At 38.8% G+C, this 22,405-nt stretch overlaps 1 protein-coding gene across 2 annotated transcripts in view; it reads right to left on the reverse strand.

The window, feature by feature from the left end:
- The window catches only part of LOC130929714 (TSC22 domain family protein 2-like), a 61,013-nt gene that overhangs the window by 16,309 nt on the left and 22,299 nt on the right, over positions 1-22,405 (reverse strand). Inside the window, exon 3 of one of the 2 annotated variants that reach the window (XM_057857125.1) lies at positions 14,359-14,433. The exons of the other annotated variant lie outside the window; for it this stretch is intronic. Coding sequence (XP_057713108.1) covers positions 14,359-14,433 — 75 coding nt within the window. The remainder of the gene's footprint in view (positions 1-14,358; positions 14,434-22,405) is intronic. 2 annotated transcript variants of the gene reach the window in all.

Raw genomic sequence — 22,405 nt, forward strand, 5'->3', positions numbered from 1 at the left:
AAATTCAGATTTCTACATTTTTCATTTAGTTTCAGATCTTTTTTTTTTTTTTTTTAATTTATTTATTTTTTTCCCAAATGAATTATTTTCATTTTCATGACGTTACGTATGCCACCAATGCTTTTTTTGTTTTGTTTGTTTAAACACATTCACACCCATTTAAACATCCATTGACAGCGTTTGACGTCCAGTCCGTTTTGACTGGGACGACCTAACGTTCATCCGTCCCCTTCCGGTCCAAAAGGATTGGACGTCTCGCGCCGTCTTTGGCAGCCCGTCTGTTCAATGACTGCTCTGTAATAGGTTAAAGCTATATTGGAAAACCACAACTTCTTCTGAAGCAATGAGAAACAGACGATGTGATCTTATTTAGCCTCCAGAGCTCATGTCGAACCAACAAAGACATCGATTGAGCGCCTGATGTTCAAAACAACACCGTCAGTGTAACTCGCCGGGTCAGAGCGGTGTCAAAAGTAAACCGTGGCCGCGTACGGAAGGTCGAGAACCCCCCGGCTGCTAAAGATGCCAACAATTTTGATAGACTCTTTCAGTGCCATTGACAACAATAAACGTCCAGTGCGTTGACAAAAGGTATATAAACATACAGTGGTATGAAAAAGTATCTGAACCTTTTGGAGTTTCTCACATTTCTGTATAAAATCCCCATCAAATGTGATCTGAGCTTTGTCAAAATCACACAGATGTAAAACAGTGTCTGCTCTAACTAAAACCACTCAAACATTTATACGTTTTCATATTATAATGAGGATAGCATGCAAATAATGATAGGAAGGGGGAAATACGTAAGTGAACCCTCTGCCTAAGGAGACTAAAAGAGCAATTGAAACCAGTTTTTACCAAACAATTTATGTCAGGCGTATGCCCAATCACTGATGAGTGGTTTAAAAGTGCCCTGCCCACTACAAAACACACACCTGGTAAGAATTGCCTTGATGATAAACATTGTGTGATGTGCATCATGGCTCGGTCAAAAGAGCTGTCTGAAGACCTGCGATCAAGGATTGTTGATTTGTATAAAATTGGGAAAGGATACAAAACCATCTCTAAAAGTCTGAATGTTCATCAGTCGAAGAAGTTGTCAACAAATGGAAAGAGTTTGGCACTGTCGCTTCTCTCCCAAGGAGTGGCCGTCCACCAAAGATGACACCAATAGTTCAGCGCAGAATACTCATAGAGGTAAAAGACTTCACTGGCGCAGTCCAATATCTCTGTGCACACATCAACTCTATGGCCAAGAATGGTGTTCATGTGAGAACTCCGCGGAGGAAACCACTGATGTCTAAAAAAACATTGTTGCTTGTTTAATGTTTGCAAAAAGGCACTTGGACACTCCACAGAAGTTTTGGCAAAATATTTTGTGGACTGATGAAACCAAAGTTGAATTGTTTGGGAGCAACCCACAATGTCATGTGTGGAGGAAAAATGGAACAGCTCACCAACATCAACATCTCATCCCAACCGTGAAGCATGATGGAGGGAGCATCATGATTTGGGGCTGTTTTGCTGCCTCAGGGCCTGAACAACTTGCAATCATTAATGGAAGAATGAATCCAAATGTTTTGCAGGAAAATCTGAGGCCGTCTGTCTGACAGTTGAAGCTAAAAAGAGGATGGATGCTGCAACTAGACAATGATCCAAAACACAAAAGTAAATCAACTTCAGAATGGTTACAGAAGAACAAAAAACATGTTCTGTAGTGGCCAAGTCAAAGTCCAGACTTGAACCCTATTGAGATGCTGTGGCAAGACCTAAAGACAGCAATTCATGCCAGACATTCCAGGAATTTGACTGAACTACAGCAGTTTTGTAGAGAAGAATGGGCCAAGATTAGTCTTGATCGATGTGCCAGATTGATCTGCAGCTACAGGAAGCGTCTGGTTGAAGTAATTGCTGACGGGGGGGGTGGGGGTGGGGGGGGGGGGGGGTAAATATTAAATGTGATGGTTTACTTACTTATTTCTCCCCCTTCTGTCATTGTTTCCATACTATCCTTATTAAAATATGAAAACCTATAAATGTCTGGGTCGTTTTAGTTTAAACGGACTGTTTTTTCATCTGTGTGATTTTGACAAAGATCAAATCACATTTGATGATGATTTTATGCAAAAATGTGAGAAATTCCAAAAGATTTAGACACTTTTTCATACCACTGTAAGTGCAGAAAACGAGAAACTCAATGCCATTTTTGTTCTCTGCCAATTAGAGCCCAACAAAAGTGTTGATTTGATCCAAAATGACTGTCATCTTGTCCTGTAATGTGCACGTTAGCAAATTTGAAGCCTAATCATTTATTGCCACTAAGCCTTTTCTAAAGCTATTCTTAGTGTAGAATCTGAAGTGTGTGGGATTAACTCCAGAAATTTACATTTTACATGTTAAACATGACGTATTTTTATTTTCAAATGTGCACCGAAGTACGTTCGCTAAGCCACTAACCGGAAGCTTTACACTTAGTGAAAAAAAAGGCACTTGTCCTCGATTTTCATCATGCATCTGGTTTCAGTGATAATTTTATTCTTTCTTTTTGCATTGTTTGTAAATGCTGTAAACCAGCGGGTTTAATGTTTGAAGTGTCACCTTTTAACCACAAGTTTGCATTTTGGAGAAGACTGCCAATGTTTTATAGCACGCTAAAGTGGTTAGTACATTGTCTTTTTTTCCCCATTAGCCTCAATGTAGCAATGCTAATGTTTTCCTATTTTTAATAGAGGTGTTTCCTTATTTTGTATATCTGAATTTTAATTCTATGGCGTGTTGATGACCAATAAACATCTGTGAAAGGACCTGGAGTATCATGCAAACACGAGCACAGCGGCAATTAATCGCAGCCAGGAAAATTACCGCCCTCATTTTCATTTACCGTGCGATAAACCGACTTACTGCATATCGCGACATTTAGTGATCATGTTTCACTGACATTGACAGCGATAGAAGTCCAATCCCATCTGACTGGTCTATTGCAGTCAATGGCAGCCAATGAGTTAAGACTTAAAAACTTATATCGTATTGGCCCGAATATAAGATGGGCCTGATTATAAGACGACCACCTCTTTTTCAAGACAAGTTTGAAAAAAAGACTTTTTGAACACCAAATTAATTTTTCTACAGAAAATAATTACAGTACATCTGAAACAAATGATTATAACAACATATTTCCGAGAAAAAGCATGTTATTTTGCCTCATTCAAATCTTAATATCTGAACATTTAAATATGTAAACTAAAGTGCAATGACATTTGTAAATGAATGGCTTTTGGTTTTTGAAATGTAAATAAACCGATCAATTGTGATAAAACAACAAAATTTCAATAACTGCATTAACCATCAAAGTGAGGTCTAATTGTAATTGTAGTCTTGAAACTAATTTGAATAAGGAAAAACATTGCAATAAAATAATGCAAACTGGTTAAACTTGAGAGTAGCTGAGATCTGTCATGACAGAACATTACTCCTCAAGTTCAGCATTCGCTTCAATGATATCTGGCGCCATCTAGCGTCGTGAATGGGTATAATGTCTAGACCCCGAATATATGACTCCAGCTTTTTCAGTCTTATTTCAATGCAAAAACAACATCTTATATTCGGGCCAATACAGTAAATACAGATCTTTTCCCACTGAATTCCAATTATCTAAAAATAACCTGATCACGCGATCGGATCGGGGACATACCTATTCAAGACCGTTGTGAAGAGAAGAACTATGAAAGAGGAAGCGGCCGCGCGTAAAAACAAACCAAAAAAATTGTTAGGAACCTGTGTCAAACTGACAGACAGGATGCTCAAACGGGAAGCTTTTATTTTTGACAACTAGCGCTGCTCATTGGAAATAGTCGCACTAAAGGCCAGTAGGTCAGGGGAGAAACAACCGCAGAAATGCAGAAGTGAAGATGACTCAAAGATTAGATCAAACTCTGAGAAAAACACATTCTAGTAATACACCATCATTACACAGTAGTACCGTATGACAACATATATCACCAAGACGATATTGTTTTAAAACGAAACTAAAATGATCACATAACAACAAACTAAATAGCATTACTAGAAAATACTGAAACGACTGGAATAGTAACTGAAGAAATAATGATCACACAAAACTTTGAATGTTAATTACTTTTGTTGCACCGCAACGCATGCTAGGAACAAACTAAAATATATTGGATTACAACTACGGATGTAATGTACAGCATTGGATTTTTGAAGAAGCGTGGGAAGCTAGACAAAAGTAATAATAATGACTGATGGCCAAATAAAGCTTGAAGCAATGAAGCTTTGTAGCACATGGCTCAAAGATTCATGGTGGTTCATTGGCTGTCTTGAAGCTTTAGCTCATGCAACCCCTAGCAAAAAGTATGGAATCACCAGTCTCGGACGAGCACTCATTCAGACATTTTATCATGTAGAACAAACTGAGGTAAAAAAATGAATTAGTTCAAAAGTGCAAATGTTTAGCATTCAGAAACACTAAAAGAAATGAATAAAAAACATTGTGGTGGTCAGTAAACGTTACTTTTATAGAGCAAGTGCAGAAAAATGTATATGGAATCACTCCATTCTGAGGAAAAAAACATGGAATCATGAGAAACAAACAAAGAAATAACAATCAAAACACATCTCTAGTATTTAGTAGCACCACCTTTGGCTTTTATGACAACTTGCAGTCTCTAAGGCATGGATTTGATGAGTATTCTTCATCAGTTTGGTGCTAACTCTCTTTGATTGCAGTTGCCAGGTCATCCTTGCAGGTCGGCGCCCTGCTGTGGACCATGTTTTTTTTTTTCCAATTTCCACGACAGGTTATCAATAGGGTTGAGATCTGGGCTATTTGCAGGCCATGACACTGACCGGATGAGTCTTTCTCCAAGGAATGCTTTAACAGTTTTAGCTCTGTGGCATAATGCTAATAGAAGCCTAGCCCTCCGCAGGGTTAACGTTACGTTAGCAAGGTACAGTAACGTTAATTAATTCGAGCTGAGAAGTCTACTGCTTTAAGATGGCAGCTGCTTACGAACGCCGCCGTCTGTCATTTCGCACCTTCTGTAATTTCCGGACTACAAGCCGCTACTTTTTTCCCCTCATTTTGGATCCTACGGCGTGTGCAATGATGCGGCCAATTTGTGCATTTTTCTGACAGCCGCCCGGGGCGCTCGGGCATGGAATGTGGGAGTGAGACACTTGGAATATAAGTGTCGAGGACGACGCTAGTCTGCACTATTACCGGTGGTTTAACTTTGTACATTGTGCATGAATAGAGGTGGCGGACTCTCGTCTTTGTGCATGAGTAGAATTGGCAGATCTGCATCATGGAAAACATTAAATTAACCATCCGAGTTGTATGGGAAGTTTTGACGACTCGTGGCGAGAGATCGTTTGCCAAGACTCGCCTCATGCGAAGAGCAGCCATTGCACAGGTATGCCGGGGGAGCCTGGCAGCGTGAAGCGGTGTGAAAGAAGTCCGCCATCACCAACGGGTTTCGAGGGGCTAGTCTGCTGCGTGACGCGGAGGACGGCACGGGCTCAGGAGTAAATTTGTCTCATTATGGGAGACATTGAAGGCGACAGCGAAGGAGAGAATGAGTAGGTGCATGGAAAAGTGTATCTGAGCGTCTTCGTATTCGACACCGAGGATGAAGACTTCCATGGTTTGAGTGCACAGGAGGAAGATGAAGATTGCGAACGAAGACTTATGTTTTTAATAACCAGCCCAATTACGGTAGTGCTGTACCGCCGTGCTGATGCTATGTAACTTCCGTGCCGCTGCTATATAACTGCCGTGTTTGCTGGCGCAGTTTGGAACGAAAAGTTTAGGTGTGTTATTAAAATTTTGAAAACTGTATTTCTTTGTCAATATCCCATGTTACTAAGTGGGCAAACGCGGCTAAAAGGCAAGGTATGTAGAAAATGGTTTTTCCTTTAAAAATGTACTGGGTGAGGCTTGTAATCAGGGGCGCCCAATAGTCCAGAAATTACGGAAGCTCTATTTACTTGTGATATCTCTGAGACTCATCAGATGCTACCTGCTACTACCACAGCATCATGCAAGCATAGTTTGTAGCAACGTTAGCTGTCGGCTGCAGTCAGGTATTATTTCTAGTGCTGCAACGATTAATCGATTAACTCGAGTATTCGATTAGAAAAAAATATTCAAATTAAATTTTATTGCTTCCAGTATTCGTTTAATTAAAGTGGTGTTGTAATGGTTTATTTTGAAAGTGTTTGCATTTAGTTTCATTGATCAGGGTGGATACACTGCCCTCTGGTCTGCCTCATTTCACATGGCTGAATCCAACTGCTCCCTGTTAAGACCAACGTAAGCTAAGTTTTTGTTTGAGCTGATGTTTTTTATGCATTCAGAATTTAGTTTATAGGCATATTTAGCCTTTTTTTGTGTGAATATGTGTCTGAACCATTTGTTAAGAGCATTGTTAAAAAAAAAAAAAAAAAAAGTTAGCACTTTATAGCATTTAAGCTAGCGGACTTTTGCTATGTAAGTTAGCAAATTGTTCTTTTGTTGTTCATAGATCCTCTTTTTTTTTTTAATACCGTTTGAGGCTCAGCTCAGGTATTTTAATTTTTCAGGTTCCTTATCCGATTTCTCGAACTAAGTAGTTCACCGATTATTCGACTACTAAAATAAGCGATAGATGCAGCCCCGACTATTGCTTCTTTTCTCTTCGCACGTGGCGTCAGCGTGTTGTACCACATTAAAACTAGTGCTCTGGGCAAATAGTCCTTCTTGCCCACAACAGACTGGCCGTGAATGTGCCGGTTTAAGTGCCACTGACGGCGCTAGACGTCCAATCCAGTCAAATTGAATTAGATGTCTAGCAACGTCAATTTCAGCCAATGAGCTAGCATAGATACTATTCTAATGGAAGTATTTTGTAGCAACTTGTTGGTTCCCTTTTTTTTTTTTTCTTTTTTTTTTTTTTCAACAGTGACACGATATATTGATTCTTGGCATGGGCATATCAATAACCTTTTGGCTACAAAGTATCACAAGAAAGCTGTCGTAGTATGTTGCATTTAAAAGTACATGATATCATGGCATATCATGACCAAGATATACAGTGGGTCAAATAAGTATTTAGTCAACCACTAATTGTGCAAGTTCTCCCACTTGAAAATATTAGAGAGGCCTGTAATTGTCAACATGGGTAAACCCTTAACCATGAGAGACAGAATGTGGGGAAAAAAACAGAAAATGAAATTGTTTGATTTTTAAAGAATTTATTTGCAAATCATGGTGGAAAATAAGTAATCGGTCAAGACCAAAAGTTCATCTCAATACTTTGTTATGTACCCTTTGTTGGCAATAACGGAGGACAAACATTTTCTGTAACTCTTCAAAAGCTTTTCACGCACAATTGCTGGAATTTTGGCCCATTCCTACATGCAGATCTCCTCTAGAGCAGTGATGTTTTGGGGCTGTCGTCGGACAACACGGACTTTCAACTCCCTCCACAGATTTTCTATGGGTTTGAGATCTGGAGAGTGGCTAGGCCACTCCAGGACCTTGAAATGCTTCTTACGAAGCCACTCCTTTGTTGCCCTGGCTGAGTGTTTTGGATCATTGTCATGCTGAAAGACCCAGCCACGTCTCATCTTCAATGCCCTTGCTGACGGAAGGAGATTTTCACTCAAAATCTCTTGATACATGGCCCCAATCATTCTTTCCTTTACACAGATCAGTCGTCCTGGTCCCTTTGCAGAAAAACAGCCCCAAAGCATGATGTTTCCACCCCCACGCTTCACAGTGGGTATGGTGTTCTTCGGATGCAATTCGGTATTCTTTCTCCTCCAAACACGAGAACCTGTGTTTCTACCAAAAAGTTCTATTTTGGTTTCATCTGACCATAACACATTCTCCCAGTCCTCTTCTGGATCATTCAAATCCTCTCTAGCGAACCACAGACGGGCCAAGACGTGTACTTTCTTCAGCAGGGGGACACGTCTGGCAGTGCAGGATTTGAGTCCCTGGCGGCGTATTGTGTTACTGATAGTAGCCTTTGTTACTGTGGTCCCAGCTCTCTCTGGGTCATTCAGTAGGTCCCCCCGCGTGGTTCTGAGATTTTTGCTCACCGTTCTTGTTATCATTTTGACGCCACTGTGAGATCTTGCATGGAGCCCCAGATCGAGGAAGTGGTCTTGTATGTCTTCCATTCTAATAATTGCTCCCACAGTTGATTTCTTTACACCAAGCGTTTTACCTCTTGCAGATTCAGTCTTCCCAGCCTGGTGCAGGTCTAAAATTTTGTCGCTGGTGTCATTCGACAGCTCTTTGGTCTTGGCCATAGTGGAGTTTGGAGTGTGACTGACTGACTGAGTTTGTGGACAGGTGTCTTATACCGATAATGAGTACTGGTGGACGATAGTTATCGGTCTGATAATTATTGGTCCGATAATAGGAATTATGACATCATCCCGATAAATCCAATAACATTATTAATTGTACCGAAAATATGTACTGTGCTGGTTTTACAGTTTACACACACACTAGTATGGGAAATCATTTCACCATTTGCGGGGCATTGCTCCCACCTGCTGGTCAGAATAATTCGCTGCATCCATTTTTTGTTACAGTCTGGTTCACATTACAAACTCATTCACTTACACATTGCGGTGTCTAGCGGTAGCATTGACAATCGTGAATGCTTTCTGTTACGTTTCCGCCTTATGTTTACTGTAACATATGAATGTGCAACACATGTTTACTTCTGTGGTGAAGGGTCATATGTACAGAAATTCATAAGTTGTTGTGTTATAGAAGCCAGCCAATGCTTTAGTAGCTCAAGCCAGTGTGCTATGCTATACATATAATAGTTGTGTATATAAGTGTATTGTGCAGTTTTGTTGTATATTGAGTATTGAATATGTGTATTTTTCTGTTGTACTTTCACTATATTAAGACGAGTGTCTTCCCATAAAAGCAAGAAAAGACCAAGCCTTGTGGTTTATGGAAGTGCATTTATTTTTAGCTGGCTGTCGGGCAGTGCAGAAGTGAAACGCACGGTTTTGTTCATGTCATTATGAAAAATCTGGTGAAATCAAAGGCAAATCTAAGCTGAATCAACCACGTTTTTTTTTTTTTAACCTCCATGTCTTCAAAAACTCAGGTTATACATTTAAAAAATTATATATATATTATCGGTTATCGATATCTGTATCGGCTTTGAGGAGCAGGAAGTTATCTGTTTCAAAAAATGGATATCGTGCACCCCTAATAATGAGTTAAAACAGGTGCCATTAATACAGGTAACGAGTGGAGCCTCATTAGAAGAAGTTAGACCTCTTTGACAGCCAGAAATCTTGCTTGTTTGTAGGTGACCAAATACTTATTTTCCACTTTAATTTGGAAATAAATTCTTTAAAAATCAAACAATGTCATTTTCTGTTTTTTTTCCACATTCTGTCTCTCATGGTTGAGGTTTACCCATGTTGACAATTACAGGCCTCTCTAGTCTTTTCAAGTAGGAGAACTTGCACAATTGCTGGTTGACTAAATACTTATTTTCCCCACTGTAAAATTGCATACATCATTTTTCCCATATCACTCACCACTAGTCAATGGGTGTCTTTTGTTGTGGTGGCACTGTGCCCGACTGGTATTTTAAGTACTCTACATGCTTCAGTGAGTGTCCAACGAAACACTCCAGTAATGTTTGAGTCCAAACGTAGGCACGGCAACCTTGGCTGACGTTGGGCATTCTAGGTTGAATGCAAACTCACAATATTTATAACAATGTGAGCAATACGGACAATAATAAAATTCATTCACATCACATGAGCAGTCATATGACCGAGAAGGTTATAAAGGGTTGGAGTGGCGCGCTTACCGGGAAATGAAACTCGATGCCAATGCTAAAAGTGGACTAGCATTTTACACGTCGTGAACTGGAGCTGCTTTCTCAACTAATCAGCTCTGGATACTGTAAAGTACTTGAAATGTCGGGGCCGACGAGGAGAAATTGCTTTTCTTGGTCTTCCAATTCATTTTGGGGCACTTTCTTGTTAACTCGTGTTTCAGTGTCATTGACGGGCTAAAGAGGTATGAACCTTTTGGAATTTCTCCAATTTCTGCATAAAATCCCTATCAAATGTGAGCTGATCTTTTTCAAAATCACACAGATGTAAAAACAGTGTCTGCTTGAACCAAAAGCAACTAAACATTTATAGGTTTTCATATTTCAATGAGGGAAAACATGCAAACAATGACAGAAGTGGGAAAAATAAGTGAACCCTCTGCCTAAGGAGAATAAAACGCAACTGAAACCAAGTTTTACCAAACAATTTAAAGAGCATATGACACGAGAAAAAAAGTCTTAAATGGCATTATTATGTGAATTAGAATCATATTTTGAGATGATTTGACTATAAACAACAATTTAGCAAAGCACAGATGACGAGAAATGAGTCTTTTAATCTGCCCGTTAGCCACGCCTACCATTATAGGGCTTTAGCGTCCCCAACAGGTGGATGACGTCAGCGGTAGACTGGGCTCATCGGTTTTACTATTCAGCCCATTGAGGGGGAATTATTCAGAATGAGGAAAACACGACGAAGAGAGCCACAAAATGTCATTGTTTCGGTCTCTCTACTCCAATATTTTTACAGGATATTCTTTTTATCCAAGTTTTTTCCCCAATAGCTATATAAATGGCTTGAGAAGGACCAGTCAGCCCGTCGAGGGGGAACTATTCACAACGAGGAAAACGCGACGAAGAGAGCGGCAAAATGTCATTGTTTCCGTCTCTTTACTTCAATATTTTTACAGGATATTCTTTTTATCCAAGTATTTTCCCCAATTGCTAAATAAATGGCATGGTCATGACAAATAAGTCTTGTGCTGAATGGAATATGAAATAATAAAAATGCATTTATTCAGGACGACATGGCAAAATGACTCCATAATGGTCAAAACTGTCGACTTCACCTTTACTGTCGCACCTCCCGAACGATATTTTATGACACCTAAATCGGACATATGTCATTTCCCTTCCCCGGCTTCGGAGAATGTTACAAACCAGAAGGCGTGACAGCTAGCCGACATGCTAACCCGAACCGAGTGATGTTTCAAAGTCTTCGAAGCGGAAAATCACACATAACTATCCTGGATTATTTGACATGATGACCCGGTTGTTGATTGTCATCGCGGATCGGCAAACCGCCCGGCGGAGAGCAATTTACAGTTCGTTCCCCGGAGGAGGGTGGCTGGAGTTGTTGTGCAGCTAACGTGCTGCTGCTAATGAGCATTAGGAGAGCTTTTTACATGCCTATCAATGATCAAACGTAAGTAGTCCTTCATTTAAAGAAAGTTTGTAGTGTTTACTTTGTAATCGTTGTATTCGTATTTGACATAATACAAAACAAGATGTTTACTCACTTCCTCGTAAGTCCAATGGTCCCACAGTAAATATCCACGGTGAATGGGAACCTTTTGAAACTCCAAAAAGGCGCATACGCCTCTCCCTCATACAGAATGATTTTTCTGCAGCCGTTTGGCTGGCGTGATGCGAAAAATAAACGTATTAATCCGCAAAATCAGCGGGGAAGTCACTCATTTTCATGGCGCGGGATTCAAAAAACTAAATAAAAATAGCGATCGCTTCCATACACATCCAAGCGGCCCATATCATTCAGGGGCATAAAATACCGCGTGTATTATGAAATAAACATGCTTTTTCGTGTCACAGGCACTTTAAGTCAGGTGTGTGTTCAATCACTGATGAGTGGTTTAAAGCTGCCCTGCCCACTATAATACACACACCTAGGAAGAATTGTCTTGAGAAGCATTGTCTGATATGCATCATGGCTCGGTCAAAACAGCTGTCAAGGATTGTTGATTTGTATAAAGCTGGGAAAGGATACAAAACCATCTCTAAAAGTCTGGATCTTCATCAATCGACAGTCAGAGAAGTTGTCTACAAATGGACAAAGTTTGGAACAGTTGCTTCTCTCTCAAGGAGTGGCCATCCACCAAAGTTCAGCACAGAATACTCAGAGAGGTAAATAAGAACCCTAGAGTATCTGCTAAAGACTTACAGAAATCACTGGCACAGTCCAATATCTCTGCGCACACATCAACTACATGTAAAAGAATGGCCAAGAATGGTTTTAATGGGAGGACTCCACGGAGGAAGCCACTGCTCTCTAAAAAAAACATTGTTGCTCGTTTAATGTTCGCAAAAAGGCACTTGGACACTCTACAGAAGTTTTGGCAAAATATTTTTTGGACTGATGAAACCAAAGTTGAATTGTTTGGGTGTAACACAACGTCATGTGTGGAGAAAAAAATGGAACCGCACACCAACATCAACACCTAATCTCCACGTTGAAGTATGGTGGAGGAGCATCATGATTTGGGGCTGTTCACTGTGATGGTTCACTTACTTATTTTTCCCCCTTCTGTCATTGTTTGCATACCATCCTGATTAAAATATGAAAACCTTTAAATGTTTGGGTGGTTTTAGTTGAAGCAGACTGTTTTTTCATCTGTGTGATTTTGACAAAGATCAGATCACATTTGATGGGGATTTTATTCAGAAATGTGAGAAATTCCAAAAGGTTCAGATACTTTTTCATAGCACTGTAAGCTGCACCTCACCATATTATGGGATATTGACACCAAAAGATATTAACCTGTAACACTTTATTCAACAGCTGTGTCATAAGGCCGTCATAATGATGACATGACACCGTCATGAGCATTAATGATTTCTTATGACAGATGTCATTTAGTGTCATCCGGCAAATTATATCACTTTGAATGGATGTAAAAGATCCGAGCTGGACATAAATGGCGTTAGTGACAAATCTGCCGAATGATACTGATTGACATCCGTCATAACCATTCATTAATACCCATGACAGTGTCATGTCAACGATATGACAGTTTTATGACAGTCTTTTGACATCGTTGTCAAATAAAGTGTTATCTATTAACCCACCCAAGCAAAAGCATTCGCATCGACTTCCGTCTTTATATTGAATGGGGAAAGGGGGAGGTGACGCATGTTGTAAAGTCAGTCAGTCAGCACATTTGTAGTTTCTTAGTGTGGCAAGGTTCCTGCCACCCTTCTCATAGTTAATGTGTGCCGGTGAAAGCGATACACACCCCCTCAAGAAAGAGGTGTCATTCAACTAGTTGTCAGTCAACATACAGTATCGTCACAAATGTTCTGAAAATATTTTACGTTAAAACTTACCTAGTGTTGCGTTAATGCTCTTTTGAAAGTACAATCTTAGCAAGCCAAAATAAATGTTATTGCAGGCATAAACCCATCTCCTAAAATTTATCCTGCCATGTTTGTAATCCATTTACCGTATTGGCCCGAATGTAAGACTGTTTTTTTGCATTGAATAAGACCGAAATAATGGGAGTCGTCTTATATTCGAGGTCTAGACATCATACCCATTCACGACGCTAGATGGCGCCAGATATCATTGAACCGATGTTCTGTCAGGACAGATCTCAGCTACTCTCAAGTTTAACCAGTTGGAATTATTTTATTGCAATGTTTTTCCTTATTCAGATTTGTTTCAAGACTACAGTTAGACTTCACTTTGATGGTTAATGCAGTTATTGCAATTTTGTTGTTTTATCACAATAGATTGGTTTATTTACATTTCAAAAAGCAGAAGCCATTCATTTACGAATGTGATCGCACTTTAGTTTACATATTTAAATGTTCAGATATTAAGATTTGAATGAGGCTAAATAACATGCTTTTTCTCTCAAATATATTGTTATAATAATTTGTTTCAGATGTACTGTAATTATTTTCTGTATAAAAAAATAATTTGGTGTTCAAAAAGTCTTTTTTCAAACGAGTCTTGAAAAAGAGGGGGTCGACTTATAATCAGGGCCGTCTTATATTTGGGCCAATACGGTACTACATTATTCGAACTAATTGATAGATTAATCGATCACTTAAAAAAACGATAGCTGCAGCCTTGAAATTTAATCTCTTGTTTTGGAACAAATTAGGCCATTAACATGTAACACGCCATTCACTAAACAAAAAAAGTCACTCTGGAACGGATTAATGTCATACCTTGAGGTACCATTCTATGCCAAATTTACGGGGTCAAAACACAGAAAGTTGTGACATCTGCTTCATGAATACATGCAGACGTGACATCGCTCAATATGGATGTCAGAAAAAAATGTCATTCATTTAAGCAGAAAACGGGACAAAGCCGTCGTTGAGAAGTCAAGTGGCCAATCCCGCACTTGTCAATTCATGCACGTGGCAAAGGGCAAAGCTCTGGCTTCCACACATTGACACACTATAGCAAGGCCTGGGCACTCCATTCCATTCCAGTATAGTACTGTACCTATCACTGTGGGCCTTTGAGTCCCTTAATCTGCTGCCAGACTGGAAGGCTTGGTAGAAAGCCTTGGAGGGGTTCCTGTGTCAGCCACGTTCAGGAGACGGACGGACGGACGGACGGACGGGGAAAGAAAGACAAATAAGCACAGTTCAAACAGGGAAACAAGACTAAAAAAGATCTTAGAAATGATATTCAAATATGACTAAAGCTGCCCTGAGAGATCCAATAATTAAATTAAAAAATTGATTTTGACTTCAACTATCTACCTACTAACCTAACCCTATACTGATTGGAAACCAAAATACACTTATCCCAAAACAACAAAAGCTGACTGGAATGGCTCTTCGGAGAGTGATTGCACATCTCCACCATGGCCAACCATAGATATTATGTTTCAAAATTATTAAAATTGTTAATATTTTTTTTAGGGCTGTCAAAATTATCGCGTTAACGGGCGGTAATTAATTATTTTAATTGATCGCGTTAAAATATTTGACGCAATTAACGCACATGCCCCGCTCAAACGGATTAAAATGACAGCACAGAGTAATGTGCACTTGTTACTTGTGTTTTTTTGAGTTTTGTCGCCCTCTGCTGGCGCTTGGGTGCGACTGATTTTATGGCCATGAGAATTGTTTAACCCTTGAGAGTCGAAGGACGCGCCGGCGCGTCCTCAGCGCACGTCGTCTTTGAAGCGCCCTCACGTTTTAATTACGTCACCCACATGCCGTTGGTTAGTCTCGTTTTAAAGTGCGGAAGTTGCGGTTTACTCTCGTTATTATTTAAAGTCAATCGACCAACTAAAACGTGAGATATTGTCATTTAAGTTTTATAGTTTTATTGTCCTCTCAAAAAAACATTAAAACGCTGCACGGATCATTTGTTTATGTCTATATTTCCATCATTTCTTGTCCTTTTTCAAAACGGAAGCTCCATGAAAAAAACACAAATCAAACAAACCCTTTCGAAGTCACAGTGGAAGCACAAAATGCGTTTTTTAAAATAAATATAACTGCCGTGCGAGGTTCCATCGAACGAGAGGGAGGAGTGCTCTGAAGCAGCGAGGTGGCGAGCGACGGCCGTTTGGATCGAGCAGCGACTTTGTGTGACTTTGAGAATGAACGGAAAACTAAATTTAGCGCAAGCAATTGTGCTTTTTGATCAACTTGAGGAAGAGGATGGTCCAAATTCGTCATCATCGTCTTCTTCGGAAGAGTCCCCGAGTGAAGATAGTGACGGATTTGAACACGTGGGTGACGCCATCGACGAGCAGAGGTAAGCCAACTCACTTTTTTTTTTTATTGCTGAAAAAGTTTCTTTTGAAAGTTTCTTTTGATATTGCAAGACAAAGTTAATTTTGATGCAATATAAGTGTGTGTTCGTGTATATAATAATAAAATGTGCATATCAGATCAAAGTCCTACGTGCACTGTGTGTATGCCAGGCAGGAATTTATAATTTGTGGTGTTCTTGTTTCTATATGAAGATTAGGGATGTAGCACATATTCAGCTATGGTATTCTTTCTATTGTCATACATATAGATTTCAATTATTATTTATTGCTGTATATATTTTTATTTTATACTTTATTATTTTCATAAATACTGACTTTTTCTTCATGTACATTTATAGTGACAATGGAAGTAAAGTGAAATGAAAATGGAAGGGTGGAAAGAGGACCAACACCCCATGGAAGTGTGGGCTGTCTGATGTAGCCCTGTGTCTAATTCCAGGACGAAACTGCTTTTCGGAGTGGCATGTCTGAAAAAAATTTAACTTGTTTATTGTAAATATTTTTGAAAATACTTTTTTTCCCCCAATGTTATATATATATTTTTTTTTCCCCCACAATCAGTCTTCTCAATTTGTGTATATAAATGTGTGTTCAAGAAGCTTGATTGTGTGTACATAGTTTTCATCAAGTGACGGGCCGCAATACCTAAACTCATAAAGAGATGGCCTCTAAACACTTTTTGTGTTAGATGGTATATATTTTTTCACTGTTCTTCACTGTTTGGTCTGCTGTATATAACCTGTTTTGACTAGAGCATGTATAAAGGCAAAAAACGCCTATGGCTATACCTGTTGTTTATGTTGAATTGTCAAATATAAGACTATTTATTCTAAATTTTTTTGGTTGAATGTTCATCCTAACATGTTGAATAAATATTACAAAGTTTCGAAACGGTTCGTTACGCATGTTTGGTTGTCAATTGGACATCAATATTAAAAATTTTGACAAAACGATTTTGGAATTTTGGGTCTTTTTGGGCCCAAAATGATGATTCATAATTGGTCAGTGAAGGAAACAACAGTTTGGACATGAAGTTCAAGGTGTCACAAAAAAAGGGACCAAACTAGGCCATCGTAAACAATTCTTTCTTTGAAATATAAAGGCAACTTCAAAGGCATGCAAAATCAGACAAAATAGGCCCAGACCTTAAAGGGTTAATTATTGACAACAATGGCGACCTACTAGTTTATTTTTTGATTGAAAATTTTACAAATTTTATTAAAACGAAACATGTAGAGGGGTTTTAATATAAAATTTCTATAACTTGTACTAACATTTATCATTTAAGAATTACAAGTCCATCAATGGATCGCTTTAACAGAATGTTAATGTTAATGCCATCTTGTTGATTTGTTATAGTAAACAAATACAGTACTTACGTACAGAATGTTGAATCCGTCTTGTGTCTTATCTTTCCATTCCAACAATAATTTACAGAAAAATATGGCATATTTTATAGATGGTTTAAATTGCGATTAATTACGATTAACTTTTAAGCTGTGATTAACTCGATTAAAAATTTTAATCGTTTGACAGCCCTAATTTTTTTTAATTCAATTGTTGCATTTACCAACAAATCAAAAACAATGAGCGATTATTTTTAGGTGTCGAGATCTAAAGCGGGATTCTGAAGCACAAGTCGGGAGGCAAAAGTAGATGGCGGCCATCTTGCTTCAGGGGACGGCTCTAGAGGGCCCTACTCTACGGAGCCCCTAAAGGGACATCCACAGGAATAAAAAATTCAAGCAATCTGGTATGCACCAGATTGTTTCTCATGCACACCAGAAACTATCTTGTTATCATTAGCATTATATAGCATTTAAGCTAGCAGACTTCTGCTATATAAGTTAGCCAATTGTTACATTGATGCAAGTGGTTAACTTTCATCGCAAAAGTCCGCTAGCTTAAATGCTAAGTATATACATATATACCTAGTAAGCTTAATTTTGCAGTGTATGCGAGAATGATTTCCTGACCAATGTATCAATAATCGTTATACTGGAATATCGTGAGATCATCGGTATTGTGAGCTTTGGATCACAAATCGTGTTGTAAGGTACCAAGAGGTTCCCACACCTAGTTAAATGTCAAAGCCACTCGTCCTACTAGTCACTAGTAGAGGAGATATCTTGACATTTGAGCAAAATTATGTATGCTAATGTGCTGCCGATACTGGAAATTTTTAAGTTGTAGCACTAGTTCACGCATTTAACATTTGTGCCAGGTTTAAAGTGAGTGGGGGAGAAGCTGTCATAATCATTGTTTTTTCACCAGATAATTATAAACGTACAATAATATAGAGTGGTAGGAAAAAGTGTCAACCTTATGGAATTTGTCACATTTCCGTATAAAATCACAATCAAATGTGATCTGATCTTTGTCAAAATAATACAAATGTAAAAACAGTGTCTGCTTGAACTAAAACCACCCAAACATTTATAGGATTTCATATTTTAATGAGGATTGCATGCAAACAATGACAAAAGGGGGAAAAATAAGTAAGTGAACCCTTTGCCTAAGGCGATTAAAGAGCAATTGGAAGCAATTTTTACCAAACAATTTAAGTCAGGTGTGTGCCCAAACACTGATGAGTGGTTTAAAGCTGCCCTGCCCACTATAAAACACACACCTGGTAAGAATTGTCTTGATGAAAAGCATTGTCTGATGTGCATCATGGCTCGGTCAAAACAGCGGTCAAGGATTGTTGATTAGTATAAAGCTGGGAAAGGATACAAAACCATCTCAAAGTCTGGATGTTCATCATTCGACAGTCAGAGAACTTGTCTACAAATAGAGAGAGTTTGGCATAGTTGCTTCTCTCCGTAGAAGTGGCCGTCCACCAAAGTTCAGCGCAGAATACTCAGAGAGGTAAATAACAACCCTAGAGTGTCTGCTTACAGAAATCTTTGGCACAGTCCAATATCTCTGTGCACACATCAACTATATGGCCAAGAATCATGTTCATGGGAAGACTGTACGGAGGAAGCCACTGCTGTCAGAAAAAAAAAAAAAAAAAACATTGTTGCTTGTTAAATGTTCGCAAAAGGCACTTGGACACTGCACAGAAGTTATTTTGTGGACTGATGAAACCAAAGATGAATTGTTTGGGAGTAACATACAACGTCATGTGTGGAGGAAAAAAAGAAACAGCTCAACAACATAAACACCTCATCCCCACCGTGAAGCATGGTGGATTTGGGGCTGTTTTGCTGCCTCAGGGCCTAGACAACTTGCAATCATTAATGGAAGGATTAATTCAAAGGTTTTGCAGGAAATCTGAAGCCATCTGTCAGACAGTTGAAGCTAAAAAGAGGATGCATGCTGCAACAAGACAATGATCCAAAACACAAAAGTAAACAAACTTCAGAATGGTTTCAGAAGAACAAAATACACATTCTGAGTGGCCAAGTCAAAGTCCAGACTTGAACTCCATTGAGATTCTGTGGCAGGACCTAAAGAGAGCAATTTATCCCAGGGATCTGACTGAACTAGAGCAGGTTGTTGGAGACGAATGGGCCAAGATTAGTCCTTATCAATGTGCTAGATGGACAGGAAGTATCAGGTTGAAGTTATTGCTGCCAAAGGGTTGGGGACAATTTATTACATGTCATGGTTCACTTACTTACTTTTCCCCCCCCTTCTGTCATTGTTTGCATACTATCCTCATTAAAATATGAAAACCTATAAATGTTTGGGCGATTTTACTTAAAGCACTGTTTTTTCATCTGTATGATTTTGACAAAGATTCACATTTGATGGTGATTTTATGCAGGAATGTAAGAAATTCCAAAAGGTTCAGCTACTTTTTAATACCACTGTATCTTATAAGACTCCGCCCTCATATCACACAGCCCTATAGTAAAGTGTCCAATATTCCTGGAAGTTGGCTGGGAGAACACCGTGTCCTGCAGTAACGGATGTATGCTGGAAAAGGGAAAGGAAATCCCCACGCTGCCCCCCACCAAAACATTTGCATACTTTCACAAAACTATTCCTACTAGCGCGAGCAGAAAATCCAAACAAACGTAACTTTGGCAAAGCACGGGCACAGAAATAAGGAGTTGATTTACAGCTTGTGTGTGAGCTCTTTTCCTAGAAACCCAACGCACACTCTTCCTCACATGACCTCATGACTAAACACTCTGACAAACCTCCCCCTATGATTCTGCACACTTTGTGGGCAAGTGCGTCCAAGACCCTAGACTCAAGTCCACGCCGAGACAAACGCTCTCTCTTCTCTGCTTAAAGCTCAGAAAAAGCCAGAAATGGGCTAAAATGAGCAAGGTCAGATGACCTTGGAATGAGTCATGGTTCCTTGTTTTCAAGCAACAAACAATACTGTGAAACTACTGTTGGGGAAGTCCAGGTAATCCACGGGTGAAGTCAAATTAAAAGTCGCAGCAATACTATTATCATTAAGAGTGTGACAATATCTCGATACAGCGATATATCGCGATATTTTGCAACCCGATGGGTTATCGATATGCTCCCGCCAAGAATCGATACTTTTATTTAACATATTGGCCATACAATGGAGTATGGATGCTGTAAACTGCTCAATGTTTGTTGAGCAATTCCTTGGCAGTCCACTAGGGGCGCTCGGGAGTGGCGGTGAGGGTAAAGTGCGCACAAGTTGTCTAGAGAAGAAGAGGAAGCTCAAGTGGGTTGAAAAAATAAAAAAGCTCCGAGAGAACGGTGGAGGAAAAAATGAGAAAAAATATTGCTACAAATCACACATGGGGACACACTTTAGATTTTACACCAACAAGAAAGGAAGTAAGGTGAACAAGGACTTTGCTGTATGCAAGAATTGTCGAAGAAAAATAAGTTTCACTGGGAGCTGGTGACGTAGTGGACACTGGAGTTTGTGAGCTTTGCTTTCATCACTTCAGGTAAGAAAGTTTTGCAATGTAATTGACTTTTTAATTTACATGTATTATTTTGATGACATTTGGTGTTGAATGATATAAAATAAACCAGGACCCTAAACTGGATGAAAATGAATATCGAACAAGCCCACATGAATTTACCGATTTATTTGAGAACCAATTTCCATCTAGTTTACTACACAAACTGGTATTACTGTCATTTTGATACAATAAGCTATAAAAATGGTTTGAATAGGTTCCAAGATATATAAAGTGATGTGCATGATAATTAATGTAGCCTACATATTAAAAATAGGTAATTATTGAATTTTTAATTTCTATACATTCAATTCATATTTTTTTAAATTCAATACTTCCAACACAAAAAAATCAAGATTTCATCTCAAACGCTATGAAGTAGCTAAGATTTTTTGTTTTAGTTTGTTGTTTTTAAGGTGAGGAAGACTGTGACTGAGCAAGTCTGACATCTTAAATGCTGAAGCAGATAGCGGAAGTGCTCAAACCAAGCAACAAAGGTCATATACGAAGAAAAGACCCACCAATTTTATCATTGCCCCACTCCAAGCTCAACTGCTGACACCCACGGCACTTTTTATTTATGTATTTTTTTTAAGATTTAAAACTTTAAAGAAATTAAGGGTGCCATTCATCATGATCTCTCCAAGCGATATCAGTGGTCGTGGTTGGTTTCCTCTATATGTGCAGGGGCACAATTTGCAGTAGATTTATATTTTACAGCAATGTTGCACAGAAAAGGTGTCACTGTTTAATAAATGACTTAAACAGTATTTTTTCTATTTTTAAATATCTTCTTTTTTTTTTCGTTTCAACAGTTGTAGAATGTCATGTATCCAATTTCTGACCAATATATCGATAATCGCTGTATCGTGATATAATCGTTATCGTGAGCCTTGTATCGCGAATCGTATCGTATCGTGAGGTGCCCTGAGGTTCCCACTCCTAATTATCATAGACTTCATTATATATTGACGGGACACGGGGTGCTGACACTGCACCACGCCAGTGTCAGCCAGGATTTATTGTCAAACGCACACGCACGCAGTGATCCAACGCCGGATTTAGGTTGAAAAAGTACGAAATCTGTACCGCATACAAACAGGAAGGATTGTCTCAGGAGTGATTTCTTTGAGAATTCAAGGTAATTTTTATATTTTTCGTTAGGGCTGCAACTATCGATTATTTTAGTAGTTGATTAATTGATGAACTAGTTAGTTCGAATAATCGGATAAGGGACATAAAAAATTAAAATACCTGAGCCTCAAACGGTGTATATAAAAAAAAAAAAAAAATTTTAAATGAGGATCTATGTACAATAGAAGCGCAATTGGCTAACTTACATAGCAAAACTCTAGCTCTAAACTCTAGCTAGCTTAAATGATATAAAATGCTAACTTTTTTTTTTAAACAATGTTTTTAACAATTGGTTCAGACACATTCCCACAAAAAACTAAATATACCTATAAACTAAATTACGAATGCATTAAAAAATAACATTAGCTCAGAAAAAAACTTATGTTGGTCTTAACAGTGAGCAGCTGGATTCAGCCTTGTTAATGAGGCAGACTAGCGAGCAGTCTATCCACCCAAATCAATACAACTAAATGCAAACACTTTCAAAACAAACTATTAATACAGCACTTTAATTAAACAAATACTCGAAGGAGTAAATTTTATTTCAAATCCTTTTTTCTAATCGAATACTCGAGTTAATCGATTAACCGTTGCAGCACTATTTTTCGGACCATGCATGCATTTTGAGACGTGAAAAAAATCAACGGGAGAAATTAGCCGCGACAGCACTGGCATCCTACTTAGCAATATTTATGTAAAATAAATGCTAACTGCA

This window comes from Corythoichthys intestinalis, chromosome 14 (genome assembly GCF_030265065.1).
Source record: "Corythoichthys intestinalis isolate RoL2023-P3 chromosome 14, ASM3026506v1, whole genome shotgun sequence".
Taxonomy (NCBI): Eukaryota; Metazoa; Chordata; class Actinopteri; order Syngnathiformes; family Syngnathidae; genus Corythoichthys; species Corythoichthys intestinalis.